Below are 15645 nucleotides of genomic sequence, written 5' to 3' on the forward strand. Positions count from 1 at the left end.
CAACTGAAGGGTGTTTATTTTTTAAAGAGCTTGGAAATGGTTTCTTTTTCTTTTCTTTTTTAAATATATTTTTATTGGTTTCAGAGAGAAAGGGAGAGGGAAAGAGAGACAGAAATATCAGTGATGAGAAAGAGAAACGTTGATCAGCTGCCTTCTGAACGCCCCCTACTGGGGGTGGAGCCCGCAACCCAGGCATATGCCCTTGACTGGAACCCAACCTGGCACCTTTTAGTCTGCAGGCTGACGCTATCCACTCGGCCCAATCAGCTAGGGCACAATTGAAGGGTTTTAAGTGGTAGTGACAAGATGTGATTTCAACTTCAGAAAGATCTTTGGCTTCTCTGAGGAGGGATGGAGTTGGGGTGGAGGAAACAGTGGAAGCAGAGTCTAGTTACAAGGTATTTGCAGAAGGGAGTCTGGGTGAGGGACCTGGAGGCCTAGAGTTGTGATGGGAGTGGAAAAATTCAGGAGAGAATGCAGAGGTTGAGACAATAGTACAAGTTGCTGATGGAGTTGATGCAAAGTGAGAGACAGAGAGGAATCCAAACTAATCCTAGGTTTTAGCCTGAACAGCTGGATAGATGGGGTAATCTTAACTGAGAAAAGGAACACTTCAAGTAGAGTCCATTTGGGTTTGGTAAAAACCCGTGGTTCAGTTTTGACCATCTTAACCTGGAAGTGCCTTTTAGACTTACAAGTGGAGAGGTTGGAAAGACAGATGACCCAGGAAGCTTAGGAGAGTGTCCTTTCTAAAGAAAACTGGACATGTGACCCTGGTACCATGGATATAGAAAAGTGGATTCAAGGAAGCCTAGGTAAGTCCATGATGCAGCCCGGCATTGAAGTCTGGCCAAATAAAGACTTTAGTAACACTGGACTGAATCCAATCCTTTCTCTTTCAGAGTGTGAACGCACAACACATGGAAAACATATACAGTTTTTGTAGGAGCAGGATCTTATGGAGAGAAGACACAACAAAAGCCACGAGGGCAGCAGAAATCATGAGATTGGGAGAAGAGCTCGTTAATGGTTGGAGAAGCCAATGGTAGAACAGAACACTAGAGCCAGGAGCAACAGAAAATCCTGTTACCAGAGCTGTTTCTCCCCTGAACAACTTTCTTATTTCCAAAAAAGTCCCCACCATGTGTAGTTCATACCATTTCTTCAAATATTTCTCCTGTTCTTTTCTCTCTCTTTTCCTTCTGTTATTCCCACTAGGCAGGCGTGTGTTACACCTCTTGTAGTTGTCCCACAGTCTTGGATATTCTGTTCTCTCTTTTTCAGTCTGTTCTCCTAGCTTTTCAGTTTTGGAATATTCTACTGACATAGCCTCAAGCATAGAGACTGAGCTAGGCATCCACCCCATTAAATGCACTCTTCGTTTCTGTTACTGGTTTATCGCTAGTATGTCTATTTGGTTCTCTCTTAGGATTTCCACCTCTCTGCTGACATTGCCACCTGTTCTTCAGGCTGCCTACTTTATCCAGGAGAGCCCTTAGCATACTCATCATAACTGTTTTACATTCCTGGTCTGATTATTCCAACGTCATGGCCATATCTGAGACGGTTCTGATCCTGGCTCTGTCTCTTCAAACTGTGCCTTTTGCCTTTTAGTATGCTTTGTAACTTTTGTTGAAAACCAGGCATGGTATAACAGGTAAAGGAACTCTCGGAGGGGAAGCATTCTAGTCTTTTAGTGAGCCTGGGCCACTGGGCTGTGAACTGCACCAGTGCTTCTCGGTCCACCCCAAACCCTTGAGGTGGGCCAGGATGGCTAGAAGGGGCTGGAGTTGGTTATTTCCCTTCTCCCAGGTTGGTTAGGCTCTGATAACACCCCAAAAGGCAAGGCCCTGGTAAAATGCTTTCTCTTGAGGGCAGGCCTTGCTAAAAACAGAATGCTCTGGTGTATTTCAAAATGATTCCTTCCCCCCAAACCCCTCTCAGAAGTATGAGGGGATTTTCTTCTGTGAGGATCTAGCTGTGCTCCTGAAAGCAAAACTCCCAACAGTGTGACTGCCTCCCCAATTTGGGGCATTGGGGCGGGGGGGGGGAGGGCAGCGGCTTGTCCTGTGACCTTACTTCTCTGATGACTCAACACACAGAATGGTTTGAGTTAGTCATTAAAAAAAACTGATTTCTAACATTTATAAGCCAGCAAATTTAACATTAATACTGACCAATAACCCTTAAGTAGAGCTGCTGATTTCTCAGTGTGTTCAGCTTTCTATTTGTTGTTAAGATGGAGTGATGTCTTCCAACCTCCTTTAACTGCTGGACTGGACTGGAAACTGGAACCTCTGGTTAGAACAGCTTCAGATAGTGCTGGTTCCCCATGTGCCCTATAATAAACCACTGCTCTCTGACATAACCTGGGCCCAACACACACAGGGCCGTTCTTTTTTCCACTCTTTAAGAGTTCTGTTTCCTCAGAGATGCTGTCCTTTCCCACCAGTCTTGTAACTGAATCATTGAATGATGCAGCAGCTTAACCTCACAGGGAGCTCATTAGAACCACAGAGTTCTCAGACAGAGTTTCACCAAAATATTCTCTAACAGGCTACAAACAACCCCAAATACCTTAGAAAACAGCTCTTTATTAGCCACAATTACTATACCTGCTATCTCTCTCTGGGATTTCCTTAATAGCGATTCTGACTTGGTTGCTCAGGTCTCGACCTGCATAGACTATCCCGTAAGTGCCTTTTCCTAAAACGACTCTGTCACCATTTTCGTCATATTCATAGTCATACTACAAAAGGAAAAATGGAGAGAGAATATTGAAACATTAGTTGCATTCTACGTTTTTAACACCAACTTTTTCCAAGAGCATTTTTCCTTATTTTAGCAGATGGCTATACAAGGGAAACAATAAGATGAAATTCGAAAAAAAACAGCTTTAAGAACCAAAAAATAGACATTCGCAATATAAACCAGATTGTGTGTTCATGTTTTCACAGCTGATACAAATACAATGGGGACTATGTATTTAAATCCCTAAGAGTTTTTTTCAAAAGCCCACTTGGATTCTTTTACCCACTAAATCCTGTTTTTCACTGACTCTAGAGATAAGTATGATTAGTATCAGTACCTATCACATCTAATTAATCTTTCTTTTGTTTTTCAGCTTCTGGTGCTATTAAAGTATTTCACACTCTACCAGGAGAATAAAACCACTGAAAGGCTTTGGGTAAGAAGAAAAATTTGAGGTCTTACTAGTTTGCCTGGCCCGTAGAGGACAGAGAATTATCTACATGGTGGTCAGGAAAAGTAGAACAGAGCTGGGCCAAGAGCCAAGGGAAGGCAGGGCATGTTAAATGACAAAAATGGAGAAAAAGAGGAGCAGCAGGGAAAGGAATGTTTAAAAAAAAAAAAGGTAGAATTACACTGCTTATGTATTTTGCATTTTATTTCTATGGCAATAGGCAAGCAAATCGGGTTGTTGCTAAGGGAAACGGCTGCATTTTGAAGCAACAATGGGAATACTTCTGGAATCATCCCTCTATTGCTGCCTGCCTAGAGCAATCTAAATTGGTGCTGGAAAGGGAATCAGCCTAGGACGGCAAATGACAAAGTGGTGATGCACGTAGTCCTTGCATGGTCAAGGGACCGACAGTAAAGCAACCTTCGAAAAAGCCATGCATTTCCCTCTGTACTTCATCACATCAACAGAGTGGTCATCTCAACGACCCTAATAGTACCTTTGCTAATTTTCAGTATCGCCTTCTTAATAAAGAAATATGAAAAACAGAAATCACTATTAATAATATCAATAGAATGCTAAAAATGCTGCAGGTGCACATATAAAGTTTGATCTCTCCTCCCTCAAATCTTTACTCAACTATCACCTTGTCTAAAACTGCACACCCCATTAAACTAACTTCCTAATGCCTTCCTTGCTTTTCCTTCAAACATATTGTTTTACTTATTCATGTTGTTTATTGTTCACTAGAATGTAAGCTCAATGAGGGACGTTCCTCTGTTGATCTCTGCTGTGTCTCCAGCACCTAGAACAGTGCCTACCACAGAGTATGTGTCCAGTAAATATTTGAGTGAACTGATGAGATACACTTGGACACACAAATGCGGTATGACCATTATTTTAAGCTGAATGAAAACATCTAAGTAAAACCCTTATCTAAACTTCTTGTGCTGACTTAAGCAAAGTCTCTTGAAAATACAGCGGCCGTAACCTCTCTCTGGGAGGCTTAGGACCACTCGTACCTGGATGAGAAATTACAAAGACAAAACTTTTCCAAAAGCTTCTGTACCTTCCACTTGCTTCTACGTAGTTTCCCGCCACGTGCTTTCTTTCCCTTGAAGTCCTATTAAGGATTTTTCTGGGTAAAATAAATAAATAAGCTCTTAACTCTAGCTGTTCAGGAGCCACTTCTTTGTATGTTCCCATGTACATGAATAAACTTTATCTTTTCTCCTGTTAATGTGTCTTTGCCAGTTAATCTGCAGGTCCCCATCAGTGAACCTAAGTTGGTAGAGGAAAAACTTTCCTTCTGCCAACAGAACGAATGATTGGGTGACAAATTGACACTCATCTCATACAACACTCTAAGTGACATATTTCCTCAGACAGAGTGGTAACTGGGTATTGCGCTTTAGATATGAACCAAAATAGAAAAAGGATGCTGAAGAAACTTGATGATTCCAAATTGATTTAAATGAATTCTAAACTGTAATTCACTGTTTGTGAGGCAAATCATCAGGAAAGGAGATGGTAAGGTATTTCATCGTCCTGCAGATGTTTGAGTCAAAGGAAAACCTTCCTTTTATCTTGCTTGTCCCCACTCCATCCCAAAAGGGGTCACCTTTCCCTTTATGCACACTGGCAACTATGTAAAAACAGGTGCACAGGGCCAGCTGCCATGACTGTCTCAGGCTTGTTTCAATCATAAGCTCACTTTGATAAAACAGTGAGGTGAAAATGCAGAAAAAGAAGGATGTTGGGGGGAAAGAGAGGGAAGGAAGGAGGGGGCAGAGAGAGAGGAGGGACAGATGGAGGGAGACTATGTCTATGTGTTTGGGAGAGGAGTGGAGAGGGAGACACAACGTATTTCGTATTGAGCACCAGAAGTACCTCGGTCATTTTTTTCCAAGGAAATAAGAAAAGGAAATGAAAAGAGAATAGGTTGATAATGGCCGGATTATGGTATTCAGCTCGATTATGGTATTCATTCTTTCATTGATTTAATATTGATTAAACAACCTTCCAGCCAATTTACCAGCATTTATTCTTCCCCCTTCAATCCATAGCCTCTCCTCAGTTTGAGATACTGTTTAAACAATTCTGGTTTTGTCATACCCACACCCAAGCTTCAAACTTTTCAAAGCCTTCTGACTGTACTTCTGCTTGGATACCCGGCACCATGTGAGACTATGTGATTAAAAAAGGTAGAACCTTGGCCAGGTGGCCCAGTTGGTTGGAGTGTCGTTCGTGTACCAAAGGATTGTGAGTTTGATTCCCAGTCAGGACACCTACCTAGATTGCAGGTTTGATCCCCAGTTAGGTTGTGTACAGGAGACAGCCGATATCTAGCTCGCTCTCTCGCTCTCTCTCTATCTCTCTCTCTCTCTTTCTCACACACACACACACACACACACACACACACACACACACACACACGCACACATATCCTCAGGTGAGAATTATTTTAAAAAAGGGGATAGAGCCATGATCTAGCCTTGGGATGTTAAGAGTTCAGTGCAGACTACCGAATTACAATGCAATAAGAAGAGCTAGGGCAGAGGAGTGGGTAAAAATGTTTTGAGAGTAGAGCAAAGTGAGAAGAGGTGTTGAAAACTGATTCAAAGAAAAAAATGACACGAATTGGATCTCAAAAATTTAGGATGCAGCCAATCAAGTGGGACAGAGCAGAAAAAGCATGTGGAGTTGGGCATCTGCATGTCAAGCCCAAAGACAGGCTGTCTGGGAAACAGAAAAGGACTTGGCACTGCCATACCGTAGGGTGCAAAGGAAAGGGTAAGGTATAGCCAGACAGTTAAGAACATCGTTATAATTAGGGGAGTCACAGGATTAAATCCACATGAGAGGTCTGTCTGCTGATGACAGAGACGTTTATTAACAGAGGAGAGATTAGGCCCTGAGATGGGGGAGTGATGGAATGAAATGAAGGGGCTGGAGGAAAGACTGGGTGTGGGGGTAAGACAGGCTGGAGTGGCAGTTTCTCTGAGATGTCTGGTTTGGGTTACTGGGCAGATGTCCTGCTCTTAGTGAAGCTATGGATGGCTGGGAGAACAAAAATGGGGACCACAGTTGATAAGTGTTAGAACCCTTATGATTAATTATAATCTAATCAATGATGAACTGTATTCAATTGTTCAGTGATTTCAATATAAACTTATTAATACATTAAATTATTTACAATATGGGTTCATAACCCTTTCATGTCAAAATACAGCCTTGAGTCAAAAAACATGGCTTGGAATCAAAAGAAGTTGTTTCTCTTTCTGTTTAAAAATAGAAAAGTCCTCCCAAAGTGATATTGAGCTATATTTGAAAAACCTTGTACAGTCTGTACTAATCTTGAAAATTATAAAATACTTGAGCTAAGAAAGGATATTTAAGATCTTGTTCAACTCTCATGTAAGGAATGAGATCATCTCAGCCCAGTGGGAGTATAAATTTTGTCCAAAGTTACCAGAACTCAAGGTTCCTGTCCCAGCACGGGGATCTCACAAGAGCCAGGTATGATTAGAAGGGGTTCTGACCATGACCCAAAGAGGCTAAATCTCTCCCACAATTGGATTGCTTCAAAGAAAGCTGACTATTCAAATCAGAAATAAAAGCAAATATTAACTTGAACTTTGAATGAAAAGTTTTTAAACATCAAAAATTTGAAGGATTAGCTTCAAATTTGTGGCTTACAGGACCACATTAATAGCTAATATTCGCTGAATGTTGACACCACTCTAAGTGAAGTTAAAACATTAAAAAATGTCTAACTTCTCCAACATTTTAATTTTGTTTTGGGCCCAGGGACCTAAAAAGCTTCAGGAATTATATTGAAACAATTTAAATTCTATCTCAAATTGAAGTAAAGATCAGATAATAATTATTCAGCATAAAAATCTTAATCAGCAAAGTAATCTTTCCTGTTTACACTGAAAGGAATGGGAAGTGGAGGAATTATTTTTGGTATGTCATTTACAGGCTGAAGTTCGAGTTTAGTTTACAGTAATGAAATTAGCTCATTTTAACAAAATATTCAGAATACTGAAAAAATAATTTTAATTAAGAAGGTTGAAAGCATCTAAGAAATGTAATAAAAGATATAATGGAATTATCATAAATTATGCAAAAATATAAATTAAGGCTGTTTAATAACTCATATGGTAAAGTGCTCTGGCCAGGAAGGGTACTGAATGAGAGGGAGGGCCAAGGCAGGGCTCATCGTCTTCACAGCCCAGAACATCACTGGGTCCTTTCATTAACGTGATGCTGATAGAACACCCACGAAAAGAATGCCAGCAATATCAAGAGTTGTGGCATCATGGCCAACTAAGTCAAAATACTTAAAACAAGTATGTGTGAATTTACTATACAGACTATCCAGATCGTCGGGAATACTGCAGAAGCCATTCTACGTCACAGATTTGAAAATTTTCTGATGGAATGCAAAGGATAGAAGTCATATGCCCCTCCCCCACAACACTCTCTCTTCCTCAGTAAAGCTTAACATAGTTCACTTTTTAAAACCAGTCATGGAGAAACTTAGGTAAAATTTACTTAGGTAAAATTAACAATGGAAACCTAAGTCATTACCTCCAGGGAGTCACCTTCACAGTCTCCTTCCTCCACACCTCTCCCCTTCTCTTCGGTAATGTTGTTCACCATTTCAAAAAACCTACGATGGAAGTTGGAATGTGGTCACTCGTAATACATAAAACAAGTATGTTCCAAAGTGATTTCAGAGCAAAAAAAAAATTAGGAGCTAAGAATGTCAGGCAATAAAAACAATCATCAGTATCAGAGTGAAAATATGATTTTTCAAAAAGAAAACAGGCTCTTCCAGAAATTTCCAACCTCATGCCCCACTGCATGTAGACAGTAGTATATACATGGTATAGAATTAGAACAGTGAGGCTAGACAAGGTCATAGAAATGACAAGGTTAGGAAAATGGACTTGGATATCAGACCAAGACTGCTAGTATTTGTATGATTAAGCTCCTCCAACTCAGACTCATCCCTTAATTATAAAATGGGGGATATACTTATCAGTCTCTTAGGTGGTTGTGAAGATGACTTGAGGTATACCTGTAAAGTGCTACTTAGCATAGTGCACTCATTAAAATGAGCTATTATTGTTTTGCTGCTGTTGATATTTTATTTAAATGGGACCTAAAATAATACCCATATTCTAGAATAGTGTCTCTAAATTCTGAGGTGACTATTTGATACAGTGTTGGCCACTACAACACTTGATCTCAGTGACTCAAATCTTCTGCCTGAGCACCTCAATATCATAGATACAGTCTGCCAAACACTAATGTGAACCAGGAGCAGGCAAGCTTATATGTTTGTGACAGAAGCCACCTTGCTGTTGGTGACATTTCCTTCAGGAGTTCTTCTTATAAAGTTTTCTTTTTTCTGGAGGCCAACTCAGAGCCAAGAAAAATAATTACAAGCGAGAAACAGATTTGCCCCATGGAACACTAGCCGTGCTATCCGTTCCAAGGGGATGCCAATGGTCTCCAGACATACAGTAAGGGAGGCACTATGATCAGGTACTGTGAGAGCTGATGCTGCGCATTGCCAGCCCAAGGGAAGAACAGGTTACCTACCAGATAGAACCTTTCTTCTATCTCTGTACCAATGAGTTGATAGAAAATATATATTGGTCTGCCCCCAGTTCCTGGCACAGAGCTCCTAAAACCCTTGTAGTTTTCTAAGTGATAAGAACACTGCAGGCATCTCTTGCTCTAATTGGTTTTTGATCCCTATCCCTGGCACAGGACTCCTAAAACGCTTGAACAATCCCTAAGTGATAAGAGAAACGGCAGCATCTTCTAGTGCAGTGGTTCTCAACCTTCCTAATGCCGCGACCCTTTAATACAGTTCCTCATGATGTGGTGACCCCCAACCATAAAATTATTTTCGTTGCTACTTCATAACTGTAATTTTGCTACTGTTATGAATCATAATGTAAATATCTGATATGCAGGATGTATTTTCATTGTTACAAATTGAACATAATTAAAACATAGTGATCAATCACAAAAACAATATGTAATTATATATGTGTTTTCCGATGGTCAAAAACCTGTGAAAGGGTCGTTCGACCTCCAAAGGGGTCTCGACCCACACGTTGAGAACCGCTATTCTAGCGAGACTTTGCATGGGTACCTGGATGGGGGCTGGTCACAAGAAAGAACAAGCCATAATTAGGAACTTGGACTTCTCAGCTTCACCCTCCATCCTCCACAGAGGGTGAAAGGGGCTAAAAATAATGATTGATCATGTCTATGTGATAAAGCCTCCATGAAACTCCAATAGTACAGGGTTCAAGGAGCTTCCAGACTAGCAAATACGTGGCTGCCAGGAAGGTAACACACTGCAACTCCATGGGGACAGATGTTCCTGTGCTTTGGGACCCTTCCAGACCTTGCCCTACATATCTCTTCATCTATCCATTTGTTCATCTGTACCTGGTATCACATCCTTCCACTAAACTGATAAACGTATTTCCCTGAGTTCTGTGTTCTGCTCTAGCAAACCAATCAAACCCAAGCAGGAGCCATTGGAACCTCTGATCTATAGCCAGTTGGTCAGAAGCACAGGTGAGATCCCCTGAGCTTGCGACTGGCATCTACAGTGGGGGCAGAAAGTCTCATGGGACTGAGCCTTTAACCTGTGGGATCAGACACTTTCTCCAGACAGATATTGTTAGAAATGAATTAAATTGCAGGATACTCAGCTGGTGTCACAGAGAATAGCTTGTGGTTGATCAGAAATGTCAGAAATAAAGTGATTTGTTAAAGGGAGCCCCCAAAATTCTGATAAACATACCACATAATTATAAAATATTAGCCCAAATAAAATATTTACATAGCCTTGAATTCTTTTCAGATGCTATATGTTCACTCATTAATTAAAAATAATGATCACGCAAGAACCATCTTTTTACACAAACCATGACTAATACGTACTTTTTACAATGAAGTTCAGTACAGAAATAGATTTGGAAATCATCAGAATTGTGAAGCACATAAAGAAAACAGCATCGTTCTTCAAACTTAGAAATACTGAAACAAACAGAGAGAATTATTCAGGGAAATCCCAATACTTCAGGAACTGTCATGAAAAATAAATACTTTTTTTATCTGGTCCCACTTATAAAATCAATGTTGTTTATGACAAAAAGTTAAAAACAGTACTTTAAAAAGTAGTATTTCCTGTACCACAAGACTAAAATTACTGAATTTTCTGAGAATTGTCTTCTTCCTTATGTCTGTAAGACAGAGTTGCTCTAGGGCAGTGATGGCGAACCTTTTGAGCTCGGCGTGTCAGCATTTTGAAAAACCCTAACTTAACTATGGTGCCGTGTCACATATAGAAATTTTTTGATATTTGCAACCATAGTAAAACAAAGACTTATATTTTTGATATTTATTTTATATATTTAAATGCCATTTAACAAAGAAAAATCAACCAAAAAAACAAGTTCGCGTGTCACCTTTGACACGCGTGTCATAGGTTCGCCATCACTGCTCTAGGGTTTGGTGCGCACACAGAAGCTGTGTCCCTCCACCTCAGCCTGAGGAAGGTGTCCTGCCCTCTGCAGCGCTGGCCCCGTGCCAGGAGGACCAGCCTAAGTGTCCACTGGCTGACTGACCTTGATGCTCTGCTCCTCTGACGTCTGCAGAACAACAAAATGCTTCCCAAGCTAGAAGGGCAATGTGTGGAGGCAGGAAAAGCACCTCCTTAGTTGTAGAGATTTTACAGAGAGGAAGCACAGTGGAACATCACTTGGTTTGGACTAAGCAAGTGGCTTACTTCACAGCAATTAGAACAGTTCTGAGATTACCAGTCAGGCCATGCTGTTTTACACCAAGGGTTGGCAAATATATTCTGTAATGGGCCAGAGAGTAAATATTTCAGGTTTTGTGGGCCAAATGACTCAATTTTGCTGTTGGAGCAGACTTAGACAATACACAATGAACAAGGCTGAGTTCCAATAAAACTTTATTTACAAAAACAGGTGGTGGGCCATGTTTGGCCTGGGTGTAGTTTGCTAATCCCTATTTTATGCCTTTGCACCTGCTGTTCCTTCAGTTCAGAATGCACATTATTTTTTACTTTTAAAATAAATTCTACTCATCATTTAAGACCAAGCTTAGACCTTACTCCCTTCCCTACTTCTGTCTTATATAGAAAGACTTCCTTTTGCACCTCTTTTCTTTGCACATAGTTCTATCACTGCTCACCTCGCTACGCATTATCACTAATTGTGAAGTGTCTGTTCCCCGGCTGCACCTAGAGCTCTTAGAGAGCAGAGCTGAGGTCTTAGTGTTTTGTATTCTTATGAAATAGAACTCAACATTTGACACACAGTTGGTGCTCAATAAATGCCCGTTCACTGAGCTGAGAAAGTTCTGAGGTGATGTAAGACAAACTGCTGAAGTCGTTGGACTTTCTTCTATAACTTCTCATCTCTTTATAGAGGAGAAAACCCAGGAGAGTTAGCTTTCTTTGAAGTCACACACTGGAACTCACATTTCCCAATATATAAGCCAGCAGTAGCCTCATGTAAGCATTCTTTGTATATGCGTAAATCACAACAAAGGTTCTGTAGGGATGCCATGCCTAGTTAAAGAAAACTAATTCATTGGAAAATAGATATGATAAAGTGAAATGTATGTTTACCATACTAAGTGGATTGCTTAAAAATGCAGCTATAAATAATGAGTGTTTTACTAATGACCTGTTTTAAAAATCAAATATTAAGAGTATAAAGCTTTAGTTGAGAAGGCATGTATTGGAAAGATATATAATGAGTCAACCCACAATCTTGCATGTTTCTCTTCAGACCATTCATAAGGTAACAGGTGGTATTACCAGGCAAACACCAATTACCAGTTCATGTTCCAACAAAACCAATTACTATTATGCCAACAGCAACAGGGTATTGCATATGTGGCCTTCAGATACTTTTTTTCCCCACGTTGCTATTATGTGGGGAGAAAAATCAGTAATCACAACTAATTTGGTGTAAAATTCTTAAGAGTTGGTCTAGCATGAGTTTCTATAGAACAAGCATTTAAACATCTAATTGGTGGCTCTTCATTATGAAAAAAACAAACCAAAACCAAAACCACCTCATTTCTAAATCCCAGGAAATGGCATTTCCTGAGTCAATGGCATTATGATGCAATGTGAGAACTGAGCCAAAGTGAAGTGAGTCACTCTAATCTCAGAACACTTCATTGATGGTAACTTCAGGAAAAGTTTTTTAAAAAATGAATTCCCTATAACCACACCCCATTAATGTGAGCTATGGGACACAATCTGGTAGAAGATGTTTGGGATCCATCTAGGGAGAACTCACTTAGCTCACTTTTATTTATACCTTGATTCTGACCCACAGATCACATTTACCCATCAGTCATCATATTTTAAGTTAGTGACAAGCACAGAGTCAGTTCACGTAACTTTGAAAGTTTTTGCAAATCTTTCAGTCGTGGAGATAGTGAGTCTAAAGAAGGTTGAGCATTTCATTAATAGAAGGATTGCTGAGGTTCTTTGCATTTTTAAATCATGACTAGAAGTAGTAGTCAAGACAGTCATATTCTAGAAAAATGTCTTCCAAGAAAATGAAATACACCAAGGAGACTTACCTCACTCCCCTGATGGAAGAAGCACTAAAGTTCCACTCATGTATACCATTCTAGAATATAAGGAAAGAACAAAAGATGTTCAGTAATCCAAATTAAAATAACACAACAACAGTGATTTTTTTCTATTCTTTTAAAATAAGATACACAGAGTAATTTTCCCTCACGTACAATTCTTCACAAACAAATTACAGTGGAACCTTGGTTCTCGAACTTAATTCAGTCTGGAAGCCTTTTCTTGAAATGACTTATTTGAAAACCAAATCATTTTTCCCATTAGAAATAATGTAAATTGAATTAATCCACTCCAGACTCCAAATTATTCCATTTTAACCTTTACTTATATACAGTGCATGTCTAATGTACTGTTTAGTCTGTAAATAAAACACTTTTTTCTTAAATTTATCGGACCACCCCCTACTGGCCTCACATGAATCACTTTTGGCACTTGTTCCAGGGTGTCTTTCAGGTCAGCATGCAGAATCTTCGCTTTTGCACATATCATTGCTTCTGACATGCTATCACCGGCTAACTGCTTTTCGTTTATCCAAATCAACAACAATTTTTCTACCACTTCAATTGCCTGTGATTGCTGTTTTGTGAGCACTTTCACACACTTAGCAACATCAGCACTCTTGATGGCCAAGAATCTTTATGTTTTAAAATTGTGCTAATTGTCTATTTTGCCAGCAATAAAAGCAAAAAATCAGGAAAATATTCACAGCACAATTTCCTGAGATGTTAACAATGCAAGGTTTAGTGATAGACTGATTCATATTTGGGCTTTTTCTTCTTTTGTCGCCTGGGAGACGCTTTTTGTCATGTTGTCGCCTGAGAGATGCTTTTTGTTGTCATGCTGAGGTGTCAGCATGAAAGGGTTGTTGGGTCAAGAACCAGTTTTGTTCAACAACTGAGACATTTTTCTGCGGACAACTTGGTCGAGAACTGAATTGTTTGAGATGGGAGTCATTTAAAAACTGAGGTTTGTATCTGAGTGGAAACTACAATTCATTCTCAAGCCACAAGGGTGATATTTACTTAATAATTTATTTATTTCAATAAAACACCTCCAGTAAAGTCTAGGAGGATTAGTCTCATTAATTTCTAAAATTTTATTCTTAGCAGATAAACCTAACAAATGTTGTGCATTAATTTTTAAAGATAAAAATCAGTGATCAAGATCAATTTAAAATTATTATAGTCAACCAGTATTTCTTTTTTGAAAAAGAAAAAACATTAATAAATAAAATCTCGCCCTAACTGGTTTGGCTTAGTGGATAGAGCGTCAGCCTTCGGACTGAAGGGTCCCGGGTTCGATTCCGGTCAAGGGCATGTACTTTGGTTGCGGGCACATCCCCAGGAGGGGGTGTGCAGGAGGCAGCTGATCAATGTTTCTCTCTCATTGATGTTTCTAACTCTCTGTCCCTCTCCCTTCCTCTCTGTAAAAAAATCAATAAAATATATTTTAAAAAATAAAATAAATAAATAAAATCTCTACAAGGGTTTGAAGATAACTATTTCTGAATTATCTTTAGTTAATATTTTAAACTAAATAGGTGGTTCTATTTCTTCAGAAAATGGCACAGCAAATACGCATGTGTATACACACATGTATATAATGTCCATCATAGCTAGGGTGTGTTGTCACCTAATTTATGTAAGATTCAATAAACTAATAAAGTTTGAACATAAAACATTTGATTATCATATGATACACACAGGTGATTTGCAGGGTCCAGATGAAAAAAACTGCGGGGATTTAATTTCTTGAATTATTACTGAAGCTACGTTAAAATTAATATTAAATGCATATCTCTCAAAGTTAACTAAATTACAAGATGGGTCACATTCCCTATAAAAATATGTCTGACAAAAATACAGAATTAACCACAAATATTTTTGTAGAAATAAAGTAGTCGCTACATGTGTCCAAGTTTAGCAAGTCCTGTAGAGTAGCCAATTCAGATTGCAAGTCATTTCTTTAAATGTAAAACAACCAAGAAAACAAGCTCTTACCCACCTACTTAAAATGCTGCCAGAGGATTGAGGTCTTGGCTGAGCCAATGAAATGGGTAAGAAGCTGTGGCTCTGATGTGGCCCAGAATTCTCCTTCTGGCCAAAGCAACTCAAAAAGCCACAATTTATATTCATAGCAACTAGTTATTTGCTAGGATCATGTAACTTATAATAAAAATAGACTCTGTCAAGCCTAAAGTAGATTTACTAAAAAACTCGTTTCAATGCACATTAATCAGGTCATGGGGATGTGACCTGAATTACCACAGAGCAAATGCTGCAGTGCACAAAGCCCAGAAAAGACAGAGACCATAGAAAGGGACTCCTGGAAATGTGGTTCTCTGAACCAGAGTGCGCGGGGAGTTAAAATAAAATAGCAGCCTGCAGCTTCAGCTGGTAATTTGGAAATTGCTTCTGAATCCCGGTGGCCTCAGGTGATCTAAGTATATGCGCCCCAGGAGCTGCAGCTGTTAACCTGCACACCATTGCGCACAGGCAGCCTTAGACGTACAGCCGGCACCTCAGTTTCGTCCTAAGGCCACCCCAGGAGAAGGAGGCGGGGCTGAGTGCAGAGCTGATAGGGCAGCGTGCAAACCTGCAATTGAACACAGCAACTGACAGACTCCAACAAGACGGCACTGGTAAAACCTATCTTCCATCAGCCCTGCTCTGGGAGCAGCCAAGGAGAGATTTCCCAGGTTGATTGGGCAGGTTTTATAGGAAAGGAGCACAGCATTTTCAGAATGTTAGGTTCCTAAAAGGTT

At 39.8% G+C, this 15645-nt stretch overlaps 1 protein-coding gene across 5 annotated transcripts in view; it reads right to left on the bottom strand.

Annotated features, from left to right (window-relative positions):
* The window catches only part of MAP3K5 (mitogen-activated protein kinase kinase kinase 5), a 178427-nt gene that overhangs the window by 48289 nt on the left and 114493 nt on the right, over positions 1-15645 (bottom strand). For all 5 annotated transcript variants that reach the window (XM_036316104.1, XM_036316103.1, XM_036316102.1 and 2 more), the window contains 4 exons: positions 12869-12918; positions 10181-10276; positions 7796-7877; positions 2616-2749 (listed from right to left, as the gene is read on the bottom strand). In XM_036316104.1, coding sequence (XP_036171997.1) covers positions 2616-2749; positions 7796-7877; positions 10181-10276; positions 12869-12918 — 362 coding nt within the window. The remainder of the gene's footprint in view (positions 1-2615; positions 2750-7795; positions 7878-10180; positions 10277-12868; positions 12919-15645) is intronic.

The sequence above is a fragment of the Myotis myotis genome, unplaced genomic scaffold (genome assembly GCF_014108235.1).
Source record: "Myotis myotis isolate mMyoMyo1 unplaced genomic scaffold, mMyoMyo1.p scaffold_m19_p_7, whole genome shotgun sequence".
Lineage (NCBI taxonomy): Eukaryota > Metazoa > Chordata > Mammalia > Chiroptera > Vespertilionidae > Myotis > Myotis myotis.